General features: G+C 39.6%; 2 protein-coding genes across 4 annotated transcripts in view; both read left to right on the top strand.

Moving 5' to 3' along the window:
- Window positions 1-20,558, top strand: part of rabgap1 (RAB GTPase activating protein 1) — a 75,231-nt gene that overhangs the window by 28,893 nt on the left and 25,780 nt on the right. For all 3 annotated transcript variants that reach the window (XM_083929804.1, XM_083929802.1, XM_083929803.1), the window contains 2 exons: window positions 966-1,116; window positions 20,073-20,186. In XM_083929804.1, coding sequence (XP_083785930.1) covers window positions 966-1,116; window positions 20,073-20,186 — 265 coding nt within the window. The remainder of the gene's footprint in view (window positions 1-965; window positions 1,117-20,072; window positions 20,187-20,558) is intronic.
- On the top strand, window positions 9,773-10,996 carry LOC310959192 (putative G-protein coupled receptor 21; the record flags this gene model as incomplete). The annotated part of the gene is made up of 1 exon (XM_083930453.1): window positions 9,773-10,996. One exon carries the CDS (start codon window positions 9,773-9,775, stop codon window positions 10,994-10,996), a length of 1,224 nt encoding a protein of 407 aa, XP_083786579.1.

The following is a 20,558-nucleotide window of genomic DNA, read 5'->3' as shown; positions in this document are numbered from 1 at the left end:
TCAATGTCCCATCCCTTCCTGCTAAAAAATAGTGCAGGGGTAAAGTAAAGTAAAACTAAAATAATAATAATAATAATAATAACATTAATAATAATACTATTATTACAATAATATAAACTAATACAATCCATTCATATTATAGCACCTTTCATGACATTAAATGCATCTCAAAGCACTTTACAAAAGAAACAAATCAATAACACAGCCATTAAAAAACGACAGAGAAAACAGTACAATAATAAAATCCGTAGGAGATAAAAAAAATTGGATAATACTACTTCTAATAAAAAAAAGTTGATGATTTCCACAATTTTTAGATATAAAAAGCCATATAAAGTATAAGAAATATAAAAGAAAAAGCAAATAATAACAAAGATGTTAGGAAAGGTGGGATTAATTAAAAGCTAAATCATAAAAATAAGTTTTGAGCTATTTCTTAAAACTATCAACAGAAGTTGCTTGTCTTATTTGAAATGAGTTTGAAAGCTGCTTCACCATACATACAACATACTCCGATGAGTGCTAAACTATAAAAACAGGTAAAATATTTTAAAAATCAATCCTCAACATTACAGGTAGTCAGTGTAATGATACTAGTACTCACTCTTATATGTAAATAAGTAATAAGAGAAAGAAGAAGAAAGTCTAAAACTGACATTTGAGACTGGCTTGCTCATAAATCCTTATACTTGGTATTAAGTGATACAACCCCCCCCCCCCCCCCCCCCCAACACACACACACAAACACACACACACACACACTGTCAAGATCATGGTCCAGCAGACCTTGACCATGATGATGGTCCTTTTGAGACACAATGCAGAGCCACTGAAAACATTGTTTTGGGTAGCAATGGTAGGCAGGTGTGCCTAGAAAGATTGCAGATGCAAGAACTTGTGACATAAAATAAGAATGTCTTTGATAAACTGTCATGGTTGACTCCCCCTCTCCTCTCTTCTCTCAGGCATATGAACTTATCAGTGCGTCCCAGACAGCTTCCAGCTTTGGTGCGGAGTGGCATTCCTGAGGCTCTCCGTGGGGAGGTGTGGCAGCTCCTTGCAGGCTGCCATAACAATGACCACCAGGTAGAAGAGTACCGCACTCTCATTACAAAGGTAAGACCACACAAAAGTATTGTCTTTTTTGAGATGGGCAGGACATACTAAATTCCCATGGTCCTCTAATGTTGGTGGTGTAGGCTGATGACTCAATACACAGGCTCCCCTAATTTTAAGATTTATCAGCAAGCTGTGCACTTCACCTCAGATGTTTTCCCAATCTTTGGGAAATCACTGAGAAATACTTCTACCCTGTAATCGTTTTGTAATTTTACACTTGGTTATATTTTAATCTATCTAACTGAAACGCATGTAGGGTTTCCACCAGAAAAGTTGAACTACTTTTGTTGGGTGACAAATTGTCCCAGTAATAATTGAGATATACCGTTCCATCCATCCACCCATGCACCCATCCATCCATCCATCCATCCATCCATCCATCCATCCATCCATCCATCCATCCATCCATCCATCCATCCATCCATCCATCCATCCATCCATCCATCCATCCATCCATCCATCCATCCATCCATCCATCCATCCATCCCACAAAAACATCTTTAAACAAAATCCCTGATTCTTAGATACGGAGGGGATTCAACTTAAGCCAAGCAGCAAACCCTGATATTATATTCAAAATGATTTCAAAGTGTTTTTTGTTTTGTGCGAGCCAGAGGATGCTTTACTGTCACTGCCCTTGTCAACAGATCTTTTAAAGTACACCTCAGGGGCCACTGATGGCCCTGTTTCATAAGTGTCTCCCTCATGTGCTTCAAACTTGTGATGCTAACCACTGCTGCCCTGTAGGTCATGCTAGCTGATTTCTTGGCATTATGCAAGTGAAAGATTTATACACTATTCACACTTTTCTTCAAGATGAAATTTGCTTTGTCGTAGACAAATAAATATATTGAGCAAGTAATTGTTATTATTGAATTCTGATGATTTCAGTGGGGCTATTTATAACATTAGCTCTGTTATAGCTGATTGGCTTTGTTATTGCCTCTGCCTATGTACTTCTTCTGCAGACCTGTTTGTATGCGTGGTCAGAAATGACAACTAGCTTCTCAGTTTGTGGGAGAATCGTGTGCATGTGTAGATCTGCCTGTGCAGCCACGTGTTTAAGAATTGGAGGTGACTTGGCACTGCTGTAGATGCCCCCCCCCCCCCGCATGCTTAGAACAGTGTGTTAGTCTATGTCATTTTTTTTCTCGGCTGCAGCTCTGTCCACTGTTCTTATGTAAAGGAAACATCCCCAGGCAGCAAACTGGGTCGCAGGTGGTGACAAGATGTTGGTCTTGCCCTTTCCTCCCCTCTGCTTTCCTCTCACACTCTTATTTTCTTCACCCTCCCTGACCAAATTTACCTCTTTCCTCCCTTTTCTCTTTATTTTGCCTAACATTTCTGGTATGTGGTGATAGAAACATTTAGAAAATAAATGTTTAAAAAATTGGATAAACTCAATAAGAAGTCATACACCAATATCACATGGGAGCCTTGCTGTTTCCCGTTAACATGAATGGTATGAACGGAATCTCAACTTTTACTCAGACAACAATAATAATGGATCACAATGCCACTGTATTTGTAGCCGTTGGACAGATAGTTGGATAGGAATTTATTGCAGGAGCGCTAAAGTATTCCAGGTTTGAACATCAGCCAACAAACACAGAGAAAAGTGTGGAGAACCCGTGCAGCTTTATCTGTCTCTGACAGACAATGTACTATTATATTTAGTCTCCTTAGAGCAACACTGGGCAAGGTAGCCAAAAACAGTTAAAGGACAGAAAGACTATAAATCTTATTCATCACGAGGTGTGCACACCAAAGTTGCATTGATTTGTTTCTTTTTTTTTCCAAATCAAACTAAAACTAAGACACAAAAAGTTAAAAAAGAGTATTGAAATGTATTGCGTAATTCTACTCGGCTTGTGCGTTAAGTTTTATTATTTAGGAAAAAATTCAATTCACGTTTATGTTGACATTCTAACTGGTACTAATTCAAGCTAATCGTTTGATGCACTAATTCGTTATTTCCCTTTTCAGCTCCTATTTTAAAATTTGTACATACCCTACTCATGTGCCAGCTCCTAATTTGTTTTGTGTGCTTTCTGTATTCAGGCTGTGCTTGTGTGTATCTCTTTGTGCTGTATTGCACTGTATGCACACCATGTCCTAGCCGGTGCTCTCTTTTGTACCCAACTCTGTCTGAACTTGGTGTTCATCCACATATCTGAATGCAGGGCATTGATGGACATTTAACATATTCTTTCCCCATGGAGCCCTAATGAATTCCCCAATATGAGGGTCCCTGCTGCTCAATAATGGAAGTACCAGTCTAATTTTTGCATTAGCTCCATAAGTGACAATGAGTAGAAGCCAGTCACTGACAGTTCAGTTACTAAATCTGGCAAACAAATAATTGTTTACAAAAGACAACGTGACATAATGGCAGGCAAGACTTTTGCAGAGGAGTAGCCTGGGAACCAGACAAATCTATTGCTTGTACAAGATATTTTACAGCATACAAATCTATGTAGAAATGTTTGTTGTTATAACAATATACTTTTTATCTTTTTATATCGTGATAAAGTATATTGTTTTATTGTGAAAGGTTTCACGTTATAACTTCAGTTTCCAATGAAATATAATCCCGTCAGTTCCTTCTATTTGTGCATGATTCATCACCAAGCACAAGGAGGTCAGATCGTCAGAGTCCCCCTGTTGAATGCCACCGTCTGGTTGGGCTCAGCGATATTTCGATATGATTGTTCATCTTTTTTCAATGGAGTTGTGCCGTGTTGAAATCATGATACACAATGATGTCTTCTATATTGATAATAACAAGCACATACTGACTAAAATTTCTCAGAAAATTTGATGTGAAACATGTTGAGTTTATATTTTGCACCATAGTTCCTAATAAAATGAGAAAATACTCAGTACTTTTACAATTGTTATCATCTACACAGGAGTATACAAAATAGGCTGTGCTGTGTGGTTGTTTTATATAGAGTATTTATTTATTGAATTAACAGAAAACATGCTACATTGTAAAAAACTGTATATGGTTATCGAGATAGGAAATTACCTATATCGCGATAAAAGATTTTGGACATCTTGTCCAGCACTCCGGGATTCATGCCAAGTCTCTGTGAAAGACTTCCCGCTGGAAAGTGATGTACAGAGCCCTTCCAGCTCACTGTCCAACTTCTGCACACTGGCCAGCAGGGTGCCTGGAAAAGATCCATGAATCACAGCCGGTGTTTATCCTCATTCTTATGTCCAGAGGCATTTTGGTCTGCACAGTTGATAACACCCCTTGGTAAAAACGAAAAATGAACTGAGAGGTTCAGACTACACATTTGCGAATAAGTCTAGCGATGCTAAGCTAGCTGGGAGGCAGTAACATTGTGACCAATACAGTTGTGTGTCAGAGATTGTTGGTTCATCCCTATAATGATTTTTGAGGTTCCATTTAGCTTCTGCGTGTTAGGTTGGTGATGGTGTTGATTATATTCAACCACCTTTTACCTACATCAGGGGGGCAAATGACTCCTGAGGTGTGTACAGTATATGAGCATACACACATAATGATATGTGTACTGTAGACACGATGTGATCAGATAAACACAGGCCCGGACCTGACACGCCAGCCTCCTGTAGAGAGCAAAAACAAGCGCTCATATCTATCGGTCTGCCTACCTGCCTCTGTCTGACCCACATAATAACCTGTATGCCTGTCTCTCTGTCTATCTGTCTGTCTTTATAATCGTTTGTATTCGTGCATGCCTGTCTCTGACTCTCTGACTTCTCTCTAGACCTGTTTGTGCTCCTGTCAACTCGCGTGTCGTCCTGCCTCTCTCTGTCTTCCTGCTCATTTGTGTTTTGTACCACTGACTGCTTTCGCTACTCTCACTGTCTTGTCGAGCCAACCCGTCTGCTTCTTTCTTTTCCTGTGTCACTGTATGCTTACCTGTCCCCTCTGTCCTATAGGTTCATGTTTTAGCATTGCTATTCTGACTTTCTCCCGCTTTTAAAATGTGCAGTAAATGCCAGAAGAAAAAATAATATTTGCAGTTAAATGTGAACAGGCTTGAAACTCTGTGTTATCTTATTATAATGATGTTTTTGTCTATGACTATGTAACAACTCTCTATCTTGCCTGATATTTATGTACTAGCTCTAGGCTCATCACATAGACCACACAGATAAACATCAGTAATTCATGCATATAAATGATAATGTACAGTATAAACTGTTCATTTCTTCGGAATTCAATAAATTTTCCTTCCTACTAGGCATTTCTCAGATTACATTACATCACATCAGTTGACCAGTTATTTTTACATTTTTATTATATCATGTTGATGCAAATGGTGGAACAGTGTGACTTCTTTTTGTATTTATATAAATACAGAACAGAATTATCATCATTATGAGCCACCTGCTGGGTAGTAGTAACCTGACTCGTCAAATGGTTTGTTACACAGAACCATTTGTGAGGCCATCATTGGAAACTGATTGAAAAAGGTCGGGCGCTTTCAAAACATACCTGGCAGGTGATTGGATAAACCATCTGTCTATCAAACGCTCACCGAGGTCAATCAGGAGAAAGGAGAAAACATCTTTTCCATGGAGAAAAGCCTTCAGTGTTGTTCTCTTCTCTCAATGACGAGCTAACCTCGTTAGGAACCGCCATTGTTGTTTTGAACGAGCGCCTCTTTGTCGTCGTCACCCCCCCCCCCCTCCCCCCTCAACTGCCAGTAGCTCCTGACACGACGCTGATTGGCCGGCTTGCTTTTCCTCGTAAGGGTGGTGGTGGATGGTGGGTGTCAATAATAATTCTCAGATGAACGTTTTTCACAGACTGCTGCTGTAGGGTGCACCTTGCATCATGCAGCTCGCCAAAAGTAAAGCAAAAGCATCTCCAAAACATTTGGTTGCTGGCTGTAAGATACGGGAGCAGAGCACACATTTTAAACATCAATAACATCATGTTTATTTAATTTTGGGAAGACAAAATTGTGACTGTGATTAAGTGCCCTCCCGTAACAATAACAAAGCAATCATGATATTAACATAACAACACTTAATTGTATTCTTAAGTTTTTTTACTTTACCTTATAATCAGACATACTTTACAGGAGTTGAGGACCATTGTCTTGTGTTGCCAAGTTTGTGTTCTTCAGTGGCTGACAAACTGTGAGGAAGGATGAGTTAGACAGCCATCAGGGCTGAGATGTGCTCAGCCTGACAGTACATCGCACTCTTCCTTCTTCATCGTGCTCACAGCTCCCTTTTGTTCTTGCTGATTAGTTTATGCAATATTGTCTTTTTCTCCTCTGCCTCTTCCTCCTCTTACCTTTGATGAGTTCTTTGTTGGTTACCTTTGGATCCCTTCCCCATCCTTTTCTCCTAATTCTCTTCTTTTTCCAATCCTTTTCGTTGTACTGTCATCTATTTTTAGCTCCACGTGTGGGGGAGGAGGATGTGCGTGAAAGCATGGGAGTGTGTCTGGATTGTGGGGGAGAAAGGTGCAGGCTGGTGTGTGTGTGTGACTGTGTGGGTATGTTTGGATCTCCATCACGCTACACCAAATTGCCCTGCACGAGACACACACTGCAGTCTCCAGAAAGCCATTAGGATGAAGATGTAGCAGAACTAAATCTGACAGTGATTACTACCCCACTGAAGTTTCTAAGTTTAGTGCAGGGTTCTGAAATTGTCATAAATAATTATTCCAAAGTAATCAGCACATCATACAATCCAAAAATAACCAAGTTGGTATTTATTCTAGCACAGATTCAGTAGCCCCTTTACAGACGAGCTGAAGGGGACTTGCTAAACTGATAAAAGTCAGTGTTCAACTGAGTCCTTTAGAGCCTTGCAATAAAAAAACTAGCTGTTGATGCTGCAGAGAGTGAGATTAAAAGATGTAAAGTCTGGTGAGGTCATGCTATCAGGGTATAGCTGTGCTAAGTGGAGGTGCAGCATCTACAAATGCAAAATCAGAAACTGGTTCATATCTGTTTAAGGCTTTCAGGCCAATGGAAGGCCGACTTAGAGCTGGTTATCCACTGTTTGCAGGGTCCGTGATTCACATTTCAAAGTGTCCTTGGGCAAGACACTGAACTCCAAATTGCTCCCAGTTGTTGGCCAGCACCTTGCATACATCAGAAAATGTTTCGGATCTTTCTTGTGCTTTTCTTACATAATCTACATTGTCTCTTATCCAACCATAAGAGAAATTGAGAAACTAAGTAGTTGCCAGTTAGTTCTCCAGAGTTTGTCCTTTAGGGCCGAACGATAACAAAATAATATCTCATTGTGATAGAGATATTGTTTGCAATGTTAAAGAGACTGATCATTTTTACATCAAAATTCTCATTTTCATTGAATTGTGAATTACAATAGAGAATGTGAATAGAAATCTGAATATGTTAAAATGATTATCAGAAAATATTGATTATAGTCATGGTATGGTATTTTGCTTGAATCTCAGTGTCCATAAAGTTGTAGTCTCTCTCTTTCTCTTTTGCTCTTTCTGAGAAACATGTGCACGTACAGTTAAGCAGAAAACAACACACTTATCTATACTTCCATACACTTATATATATATAAAAAGGCCCTAGAGAAAAGTAAGGACTTTATGTAATGATTTTTTTCAGCAATCTTGTGTCCTTTAAATTGGCATTTCTTTTTCTTAGAAGTTCTTTCTGCAACATTAGTTTTATAAATGGTTCCTTAGAAATAATTTAAAGCTATGAATTTATCCGAAAATCATCATTTTGGCATCAGTACATTTTTATACGGATCTGAACATGAATTCCTCCCATTGAATTGAGTCTCTCCTTCGCTTGTAGTTTGCACCTAAAAGGCAGACCCAGTTACTAATTGCATAATTACTAGATGCGTTAGTGAATCAGCTTCTAATTATGCAAAGGCTTCGAGCGCAAATTAAATTATTTGATCCGTGCTTTCATGAATTTAAATCTATCTCACAGTCTCTTGCTGCTGTTTATTATTAGTAGATTACAAATATAAAAATAAGCAAACTTGTATTGCATTAAGTTTTATTCAGTGTGTGGTAAAGTACCAGCATGAAAAAAGGGAGCCAGTTAAAGTGCTGAAATATGGCTTCCTTAGCAAACAAGTAGAGAAAATGTAACACATTAAGCTTGATGGATTCTTGTCTTTTATCTGTTAAATATAGGCACTTTAAGCACACTATGTCTCTGTGCTTTTTATTTACAGAAACAGATTTTAAACCCGCACACTAGAAGCTGATTAAACCTTTGTGCCCATTAAGCACCTACTGTATGTATAGTAGTCAACATGCTTTTAATGCATGAAGGGGGACCCACTGTCCTGTACTGTACATGTCCTTGGTTTACAATCAGATTAATAATAGAAATATTTCCTGTAAACTGCACCCAGGCATGCAGTTATTGTTTCCCTGCAAACAAATACAATATCCAACTTTTCTGCACTGTAGAAAGACAATGTCCAGCTCCAATGAGGTGAGAGGCTACAGAGATGTTAACAGTGAAAAGAGCTGGGTTAACACTGAATGTTACTTATTATAACATTGTAGGACAGTATGTATATCTTGGGATAATTATGAGACACACTGACATAAAAAGAATGGTTAGGGGTGAAAGGGTGGGAGAAGGAGGCAAGCATCATGGCCTCATTGGCTGGAGACATAGAGAAGGGGAGGGGCTTCAGTCCCACTGTTTCTGTAGAGAGAGGCAGATGGAGCGAGAGAGTGAGAGAGCGGGAGAGAGAGACAGCAAAGGAGGATAAATGAACACGGGGGGTTCTCCCAGCATCGGTATTCCTGCCTATCTCATTTCCAGTCCAGACATTGTTGCTGCTCCTCTGGATAGAAATAACAGCTGAGGTGGGCTTGTATGTTTGTGTGTGTGTTTCAAGTATCATTCACCCCACGCACCGCCTTCATTGTCTCAGCTCACGGCAGTCTGCTGTGATCTTACTGCGAAGGACCAGACAGAAACTGAGACAAGAGCAAGCGGACATGGAGGAGTGGTGAAAAGAGGGTAAAGGAGAGGCAAAAGGAAAAAGAAGCAGGAGGACAGAATAGAAAGGAGATATTATGCTTAATGTCTCCTTCCTTCAATTCATGTACGGAGCACATTACACAATAATGTCTTTTCACTGGAAGCTGTGACTCTGTGGACTACAGACAGATAAGAGTGAGCTTCAATCTGTGCTTTCTGCAGCTGCAGCAGATGTTGAAGACATCTTTGACTTTATAGGGAGTGGAGGCATTTCAAGCATAGATTAGACGGGAATTCCTTTGAACAAAGTCAAATTTTATAGTTTTTTTCCCTTTTTGTGCCTTCAGCTGGGAAGTTTGCTTTACTGGGAAAAAAGGAAAGGAATACACACATTTCTTTTTGCGTGTTCATCTGTTTTTACCCTGGTGTTTTTTTAAATTTTAAACCAAAATTGCCTGCACCAAGGACAAACCCAGGAGGGTTCCTCACATTTTTCTGTCCTCACCATCTCTCCTGCATTTGAAATGTCAAATGGCAGCAGTCTCATGATGAAACCGTAGCATGGAGCTTTTTTATTGGACTGAAACCATACAACTACTTTCAGAACCAGCTGGCTGCCTGTAATAATAGTGGGTTCTTTGGTTCATCGTACCCTTGAAGGGACCCTCAGACAGGTATTCCTGCCCAAGATGATGAATTCCTCCCTGGATCCACTGAACCAGAGCTTCGTTGACCTGTCAAACTTATCTGCTCCCTTCTGTCTGCTTGAGATAGGCTATTCTCAAATTTTCACCACCTGCCTCCTTGAAGTCTCTATCATACTCCTCCTCACTGTTCTCATTATTTCTGGTAACCTGGTGGTGATTTTTGTGTTTCACTGTGCCCCCTTGCTTAGCCAGCACACCACCAGTGCTTTCATCCAGACTATGGCATATGCTGATCTGCTGGTGGGGGTCAGCTGCCTGTTCCCCTCCCTGTCCCTCCTCCATCACCTCCAGACCCTAGACCCCAAACTCACCTGCCAGGTGTTCGGGTACATGGTTTCTGTTTTGAAGTCAGTTTCAATGGTGTCGTTAGCGTGTGTGAGTGTAGACCGCTACATTGCCATCACACGACCTTTGTCTTATGCGTCCCTAGTGACACCTTGCCGAGTGCGATGCTGCATCATTCTAATATGGTTGTACTCTGCTCTGGTGTTTCTCCCATCTTTTCTCGGGTGGGGGAAACCTGGTTACCACGGGGATGTGGTGGAGTGGTGCGCAGTTGAGTGGAAGACTAATCCGGTTTTTACAACCTTCATTGTTGCACTGCTCTATGCCCCAGCTGCTCTCATTGTTTGCTTCACCTACGCCAACATCTTCAAGATCTGCCGACAACACACCCGGGAGATCAGCGAGCGCCACGCACGTTACCGACCCCAACATTTGCAGGGCCCAGGATTGACTGTAGGATCTGTGGTAAAGGACAGCAGTTCAGCAGAGCAAGGGCAGTTTCCCCACTTGTCCCAGCCACAGTATCAGCAGCCCACATCAACGTATCCAGACAAGCGATATGCTATGGTACTGTTCCGCATTACAAGTGTGTTTTATATCCTCTGGTTGCCCTACATCGTCTACTTTCTGTTGGAGAGTGGAGGGGTCTACCACCACCCTGCAGCCTCATTCCTAACCACATGGCTTGCCATCAGCAACAGCTTCTGTAACTGTCTCATCTACAGCCTCTCCAACTCTGCCTTCAGGAAAGGCCTCAAACGCCTCTGCTCCTTCTGTTTACAGCGCAGTGGCAGTGGTAGTGGCTTTGGGGTTAGGAACACCAAAAAGGCTTTTGTTGGCCCTGTTGAAAAAGGATGTGGAGGGACGGGGTATGGATACGGTCATGGGGAAATAGGCATTGGCACAACATGTCATGTGTAGAGCACACACAGAAGAAACCCTTGTGCCAAATCGGTATTTGAACTTTTTGAAAGATGCCTGGTGTTATTGCTGTAAAATGTCTCCTCTTTGAAGCTTAAAAGTGCTGTAAAGAGATGGAAGGAGGCGTTGATCTGCCACTGCTGTTTCTGTCACATTTGGAGGTTATACGGGCGTCCTCTCGGCAAACGCCACAGTTGGAAAAGACAGAAAAAATGAGTCGAGCAAAGCACTGAAGGAGAAAAGGCCTAAATAGCCCTGCAAGTGTTTCAAAATGGTCAAGGAAACCCAGCGTACTGTACTGTGTATGGACAGGGGTGATCTATCGAAGGGCGTTGAAAGGAAGAGTATCTGAACATTTCTGGAGAAATTAACTTTTTATCCTTAACTTATTTTGCCAAAACAACACGTTACAAGAAAGTGTTCAGAAAAACTCTGTGTGAAACAATGTGATCTTTGTTGCCAGAATATCAGCACAGTATGAGTTGAATGCAAAAAAGAAGAAACGAATTCAAACAGAACAACAGTTGACTGCTGTGTTGTAGAAATGTGGTGCTTATGTGAACTGACAATAGCAAGCTCTTTAAATATGTTTTTCTATGTGCTCCTACGCCCTTAGTATCTGAATACTAAAAGTGATGCAACAGTGTGTTGGTGAATCATGTATTTGTTGTGTCTCTTGTTATTGACTGACTGATTGAGTCAGTCAGTCAAAAAGGAATTATGTAGGTTTAGACCCAGTACACATTTCATTTCAGTCTACATTGACTGAACTGATTATGGCTTGCATCAAGACATCTATTTGTCAACTTTGAAATTTCGGACTGTTATGTTATTATAATTTTGAATGATGTCAAGTCTTTAACTAAGTTGTGTGTTCACACATTGGGCCTGCTGTTTGTAATATATGATGTGAGACGCTACCTAGCTTTGGTGTACGACTGTTAACCTGACGAGAAGAAAATGTTATTTGTTATTTCACTTTCATTGCACCTTTGTTGGTTTGATTATATAACTAAATTTAATAACTGTGTCGAAGGCAAAGCAAGTCCAAGAAATGATATATTTTTACACGTATTTCACACTGATTGTTGGTACATTGTTGGGCAGATTTTTTAAAAAGGCTTTTGATTAAAGGTAAAAACGTTAAGCTCTTAGATGATTGACCCCTGAACTGTGATCTTGACCTCTCTGGTATTTGCTGAGACGAATAGTCTAATGAGAAGGTTCTGTGATTATAGAAATTTGGTATTTACATATTCTTGCGAATAATTATCTACAAACCTCAGTGTACACTGTATAGGGACTGCAATATTGTGTCCGTATTTGGAGACTAGTACGCACGCACGCACGCACGCACACACACACACACACACACACACACACACACACACACACACACACACACACACACGCACACGCACACGCACACATGCACACAGACAGAAGGGTCATATGTAAACAGAGCAGACAAATCACCCATCCACTTTGCCACCAGGCTAACCTTTGTCTTAACTCTGTGATGCACCATAAAGGGGGACCCCTCAACTCTCTGAAGTTCAGTTGCGTGTGTGTGTGTTTTATCTAATCTACCAACCTTTGATTATGACATTTTATTTCGTAAATATCTAATATATGAAGATTTAGTTGAATTCGAATGGGTTTTACACAAAGTTTGTGTGGGTCCACTGCACTGTGTTGGCTCAGTGATGCCTTGTGTGCATGAAAATTACCTTTTTTTTTGGTTCATAGTGATTTATTGTTGCCTTGATTCACAAATGAAAATGAACTGTTGGGAAAGTAATTTAATTGCATTTAATGAGGGCTTGATTTATAGTCATGTGACTGTTTTAGAGGGAATGGCACCGACTGGAAATTGAAATGAAAACATAGATTAAAAAGAAAGTACAGAATAGTACAGAATGCCGTACTCAGTGTGAGTACACTGAATCCCATTTGTTATTAAAGAAAAAATATGAAAAATGTCAGTGATTATTCAACTACTCTTCAAAATCATACTTTTCAATCATTGATCCTATCTTCTGCAAAACATAAACAGCCAAAACCAAACACATGACTCAAAACTGTAAATTTTGTTGCATTTAATTTATTTGTTGGTGTTTATTGAGTATATGTGCAGGTGTTTTAGGATGCGACCATTGGCTGAATTTGACTGTTAACGGTGTTTTCGCCAGGGTGTTAGCAGAGATTCATTGTTTATTAGCTGCACATTACTTCCCTCGGGTGCACTATATTTTGTGTATGTAAGCATGATGTACAATGGCGGTAGATTCACATGTTGTCTTTTAAATATTTTTGGCTGTCATCTGTGAAGCATTGCCAAATATTGTAATCTTTCCTATTTGTACCGTCTTTTGTTCAGAAATGGCGTGTGTAGAAATGGCGTGTATAGAAATGGCGTGTACAGAAATGGCGTGTATAGAATGGCGTGTACAGAAATGGCGTATTGAATGTCTAATTGCCAAACTACAGAATTTTATTTTTGTAAAAAAATTACTATTTCTATCTATTATCTCGTAAAATGTTGCAAACTCTAACTAGGTTTAGTAGCATGCTTACCTATTGAAATTATTGAAGCTGTGTCATTGTGAAGATCAATTTTATTTTACCATCTTTTGTGATTAGAAAAATACTATAACTAGGTAAGATGTTCACCACTATAAATATATAACTTCCCAGATCAGTTAATGGTACAATTCCTCAGAAACATGTAAGATTTAGGGCAAAGTGTCCTGGGAAATTATTGTTCTCACTCTAACATTCACACACACACACATTCCCTCTTTCCTGTGGGAAAAGAGCGCGACTCTCATGTTCACACAACACCGTGGTGGTGGCTGTGCTGAGATGCAATGCCATGTTGGGTAGGATTAGAGAGAAAAAGAGACTGGACTTATGGAATGGGCTAGTTTAGGAAGCCATTTGTAGGTTAAATGCAGCCTTCTGCTAAGAGGTGATGAAAATAATTGTGGATGGAGCACAATAACTAGTGATTACATACTACAGAAACAGTTTATCAGTAATAATGAGTGAAATGGATTAGAATGTTTTCTAGCCCCCATAGCTACTAGCTGTATTGTGTTTCCAGAGTCCTTATATTATGCACTGTCATTTTATTTTACTTTAAGCCCTTTACAAGTTATCCGAAAACATATGATTGTGGCTGCTGCCTCTTTATCTTCCTCTTTTTGATGCAGTTGGTGCATTATGCATCGCCACTTTCAGAACAGGGGCTACCCAGATGTGTATCTGTCTTGGGAACAGGCCTAGTCCTTATGTAGCATACTGTATATGTGGATCAATGTAAATAAAAGTTTATAAACTTTATTTTATCCAGATACAAAACACATGACATTGATAATGATTGGGGCCTTATTTCAAATTACCTATAAAATCCATTTTGCACACGTTTTTATCTTGAACATATTCTTTCAGTAAAAAACTTTTGTAAATAGCAACAAGAGTATTTTACACCAACTTTAATACTTGTTGGCTGTTTTGGAGTAGACAGTACCCTGAACGGGCAGTACACCCTCACTCTTATAGTGCACTTTAACACACACATACTCACGCAATGGTATTTTCTTATCCGTCTTTCAATCTGTATTTGTGTTTTCTAAGGCTCTAAATAGTCCACACCAGACCCCTACTAATGGCTGACTCATGACCCAGCTGTTCTGTGGAACAGATGATTATCACATCAAGACGAGACGGACCACTGTAACAAAATGTTGGTCTGGAAACGTCACCAAAAGATGCAGAAATTTCTCTGCTTATGCGTTTGTCCACATTGAACACTGTGAACTGCTCACAGTCAACAACGGGGCATATGTTCATTTCATATTGGGAAAATGCGGCCATTCCAGTATTAGATCATGACCAATCATGTCATAATGCATATGTCAGGTGTGTTGACTTTGTGATGAGGTTTTTGTAAGATGTATGCTTTTATAAATGGAGAATATTTGGATAATGCAAATGGTCAAACACGTTTAATGTTGCTGTCATGGAAGTGAGTCTCTGTGTTTTCTGGGTTTTTTTCTCCATTACTTGATGCTTTGTAGGTGACAAGGCTATATGGTATTATAAGATGTAAATGTTCTGTATCTGTACTGGGCAAATAAATGTAATGTTATCTCAATGTATTCATACTTCCTTGTTTTAATTGCCTTGCTTTGAACGTGGGCATGGTGGGAACAGTTTTCCTTATGTTGTCAGTTTCTTTACCCTTCTCACAGATGGAATGGCATTAGTAATCACTACTGAAGTACGTTAACACACACATGCTGTGTTATTTGTGAAAAAATGTCTCAACATGGACCTATTTGCACAGTTATATTTAGTGACTGCTGGCTGAAGATCAAGTAGTGTAGTTGATAAGCATCAGCATTGCATTCACATACTTTCCATAATTTGCCATCACTTTGGCAAAGATCATTACAGATAAGAATAATTGTTGCCTTGTTAAAGTGCTGCAAATGGGCTGTCATGCAGCACCACCATATTTGTCCAAGCACTTATCTGCTGAATTTGCACGCTGGCAAAGCTGCAGTGGGAACTGTTGTGCGCTCAATTGTAAAGTATTACCATGAGAGAATGCAGGCCTTTGTTGTTTTGGCAGTGTACTTTCTGTCATATGTATGTGGTGTTGTCATTATGATTTACACAGCTTGTTCTCCTTTGTCATATCTGCTCCTGATCAGATTCATATTTCTCCTGCTCTTCTTGTGCTGAAGCAGCATACCCGTGCATAAATGGCACAGAAAGTAGGGCAGACACGAGACAGATGATTAAGATTTAATGATAGACAATGCTAAGGTGAGGAATTGGCACCACTGGTAGTGTGAGCATGTGCTCTGTCCAGATTATTGCAAAGGAAAGAATTTGGTATTTGATTTAGTAATGAAGGATAAATCCAAACATGCAGTTGTGTTCTGCAACTGTCAAGGTTCTTATAACTTACAAAACATTACTTTAATGCTTTGTCACATTCACTATTTATTCTATAATTTAAGTTTTGAATCCAGTGATACAATCAAAGTGTAGCACTCAGGGTTGTTTGGATTTGGGAGCAAGCTTTGTATCGAGCTTGATAAATATCACCCTGTGTTCTCTTGGCATCTCAGCAGGTTCCTTAAGGAGCAGAGAAAGAATAACAGAATGACATGTCAGCTATTGTGTTGAGTCAGAGAAAATCAGGGACATAAACAATAGAGGGCTAGCTACTCAGCCTTCCCACGGAAGCCCTACTCCGGTACTTTATTCCTAGCTTTAGACACACACACACGCACGCACGCACGCACGCACACGCACACACACTACCATTTTTGGCTACCCCTAGTGAGGAGTTTTTAAGGAGAAAATGTTTTTGACCCTTGACTGTTATTACATTTATAAATACTCTTTGATGTACAGTATCACTCTGGCAGTCACATGTCAGTGCTTTGACGCATCTATTGTCTTTGTAAGGGCACTTAAAAAAACTGAGCATTCGTACCTGTTGCAGTTAGACTCACTCAGTTAAAGTTATGCTGTAAGCCAAATTTTGGCAAAGCCATTTTAGGAACAGTTTGACATTTTGTGAAAATACACTTATTTACAATCTTGCTAAGAGTTGAATGAGGAGATGGATACCACTCTCATGTCCATGGGTAAAAGTAGGGAGCTACAGCAATTAGCCTAGCATAACATAAAGCCTGGGAGTGGGGGGAACAGCTAGCCTGGTTGTGTCTACCAGCACATCTAAAATTACCTAATCAACATGTTTCTTGGCAAATATCAAACGAGCGCAGTGACTTCCTGCTGGAGAATTGTAATTACTTTGAAGTTGCCAGGCAACCAGTGGAGACTCACTCTGCCTTTTACACTTTTTTTCTGTGTTAGCTGTAATCCAATGCTTGGAATGGTAGAGGAAATCCTGATTTTTATAGATTGCATTTACACTTTGGCAAATTCCTCGACATTCTGCATTTAACAGTTGATTCCATTTTTATTATAAGGGCCCTAATAAACACTTCATCCTTTCAAAGGCCTTATTTATAGCCATATCAAAAGGATGAATTTAGTGTTTAAATATTATTTAAAGCTGCAAAAATATTCTGATATTCTAATATAAAGCATCTTTAATATTGCATCATTATCCCTTTTGTCTTTCACTGTCTTTATACCTTTCCATAGAGCTACACTATCCTTAGCTGTAATTGTCTCTTCTCTCTCTTTATCCTTCTCTTTATTGCTAAAACTCACTTCACACTTCCATGCTCTACCATGAGACACTGGATATGTTTTCTCTCCCCTCTCACGCTACCCTCATTCTTAACCTGCTTAACTGAATAGACAGACAGACAGAAAGGAAGCTAATTGGTCATTATGTCAGAGGTCTTTGTACATGCTCTCAGCACTTCAGATAAGTATGGCTAAGTGGTGCTTGTATAAACATGGATCCTTATCATTTACTGAGAGACTGTAGACCAATGTAATGGGCCATTCACACTGGATGCAGTAGCTCCACTCCTGCACACTGAAATGAATCAATACCAATTTCAAGATCAAGATTTCTGGAGTGTCTGTGAACCTTTCAATTACTTAATTTAACCCTGGTTAAATTTTACTGATGTGCTTTATAGTGAAGCACTTAATCTGTCTATAATTGTCTGATTAATTGAATAACTATTTGGTATTAATGGAAAAAAATGGCAATCACATTTTCTCAGAGCCTAAGGTAATGGTTTTAAAGGTCATATTTCGTTTGATCAAAAGTCCAAAACTTTAAGTTATTCGATTTACAATTACACTACTACAGTAACATTCACTCTGGGTTAGCGGGACGCACAAGAGGAGATATTTAGAAGTTTATAAAAATATAATTTACATGACTGAATGGTATGATATCGTAGAAACACCAACTCAAAAGCATCTAATAAACTTGGCCACACACACACACACACACACACACACACACACACACACACACACACACACACACACACACACACACACACACACACACACACACACACACACACACACACACACACAGACTTACAGGGTGTGGTTGAAGTTGTGGAATGGATTTAAATAATAGCCCCCTGTTGTTGGTCTCTGATCCCCCATTAGGTTACTTTGTTTTGGTATTCCTGTCTTCCTGCATTTCTTCTTATAGATGCATTATTTTTTGTTTCACTCTCTTCCTCTGTGGAAACTGTAACAGAAACCTTGGAAAAAGGAGAGAGGGGATTTGATGGGACTGGTTGCAGAGAGATTTCTCCTTGGGGTAGCAGATTGGTTTTGCTAGTAGGAATTTAAACTTCTGCAGGGATTATTGGTACATTTTTAGTCCTGCAAAACTACCTTTGAGCAAGGCACATGATAATGAAAAACTCAAGGAGTACTTTCCATGTTAGTGGAAAAAATCCCTACATGGATCAATGGAGTATCACATTAATTTGCTCATTCAACACAAACTTGGTGAGGCGTTATTGATACTTACTGCTGACTGAATGGAAACCCTTCTTTGCTCCTCCTGACTGTCTCATTCACTGATGTAATGAAAGGAGGGTCACAGCACCAGGCTACAAAGAACGCCATTACAGATTTCTGCCTTCATAATTACGTGTATGCCCCATTTTTGTAATGCATCACATTTTGTTGATAACCCTAACCGCGTAGTTTGGTTTCTTAAACCTAACTAAACTAATTAGTTAAATAGTCATAAAATAATAAGTCACCTACATTTTAACATCAGTTTCTCACATTTGAGAGTTTGAACCCAGGTCTCCTGGGTGAAAGTCCAGCGCTTCACCTGCTCATCTATCATAACCGTGTTGCCTAAGCCTAACCTACACCTACAAGGAGGCACGGGGTGAAGGGGCAGGTGTAAATGGCAAAATTACTGCCTGTTGACTATTCTCACCTAGGTGAAAATAAACACTCTGTATCTTTAAATGTGTATTGGATTTGTCATGGAGTCTTTGAGTAGCATTATTTATTTAGAGGCTGAGCATCAATAATGAAATGACAGGTGATTAATCCTTGCTAGTAGAGTAGTTACAGATTGTGTGTGTGTGTGTGTGTGTGTTGTGTTGTGTTGTGTTGTGCTTTGTCATCGCAGTGAAGGGATATCCCAGAAAAATATTCTGCCCAAGGCTTGAGTGTGTACGCAGTTGGGGTTGTGGGCAAGCCTCTGTACCTGCATCAGTGTATTCTGACCATGAATTTTTTTTTCAGTCCTAGAGCTGTCGCAATACCGCGCTAATAACAAGCCGAACGCAGGGGATGGCAAACGACCATGGCAACCGCCAAAAACACTCTGTTCACAGTTTTATTATTTTTTTATGAGACTTTTTCCTGTGCATACCTTTTTTTTACACCTCGACACATTTCCTGCTCTCTGTTCTCGTCACTCATCCATCCCGCTCTCCAGAAAAAAGGTCTTCTTTATTCACTCTGTTACAGTTCAGAGTAGTGTTGGTCAAATAAAAGAAATCCTATCACGTAGGGTAACCTGTCAGAGATATGCTTAGTACTGAGTGCAAAGATTTATGTGCAGTATGTCACTTAACTGTTTTAGTCCCACTACTGGTGATAGAAGAATACAGAACATACATTCAACATACAGAAAACGTATATGTTGTATCAGGTTTGATAAATAAAATACATCTCTTCGTGTTACATGATGTATTTTACAGTTTGTCAGTGCTGTGTTATTATTGTTAGTAATTCTTGTTATGCTTTTATGACAAGAATTATTTTATCATGTTCTATAAACCGAGCTAAAATGGACAGAAAAAGACAAATAGAGATACAGGGACAGAGCTACGCTCTGTACTGTAGAAGAGAACACTCTGTGCCACCAGTAATTCTTCTTGACCCATGCTGTAAATCTCGGCAGTGTGTTGTCGCTGCAGACGGGGAAATACTGACCACCGCTGAGCCTCAACGCAATTTTCCCCCAGTAGTTATATAATAAAACCGCTTGTGTTTTCTAGATCGACCAATCTGTGACACATCATCTTTACCTCTTTTCATTCACCTTGACCTTTTTTTTATCATGTTATAGGAGTCCCCACAGGACAGTGCCATCACCAGGGACATTAATAGGACATTCCCAGCTCATGACTACTTCAAAGACACTGGAGGAGATGGGCAAGACTCTCTCTACAAGATCTGCAAGGTGGGACACACACACATGCATTTTATAAAGTCAACACAGGGTATAACAGCTGACTGTATGAGGTTGAGCAACTGCAGAAAAAAAGCAAGTCTCCAATCTGGTCCACATTGTCTGCATAAAAATGTAATTTAAATGCAAAAGGCATTCATTTTTAATATCTATCTTTTCTGAAACTTACCACAGCGTAGGCATGTAGACATTAGTTTCAACCCCATCCGTCAAAGTGAGAAGGAGATTCATTTATACCGTACAACCTCTGTCTAAGTGTTTTTTGGGGGATTTATTATAAATATTGTGGCCCTGACATACATGTATAATCTGATGATTACTGAAATTGTACTGTAAAACTAGACTTAGACTTGGACTTCTCTT

Source organism: Echiichthys vipera, assembly GCF_963691815.1.
Source record: "Echiichthys vipera genome assembly, chromosome: 16".
NCBI lineage: Eukaryota > Metazoa > Chordata > Actinopteri > Perciformes > Trachinidae > Echiichthys > Echiichthys vipera.
The sequence above is the reverse complement of the archived record's forward strand: the minus strand, read 5'-3'. Positions and strand labels throughout refer to the sequence as shown.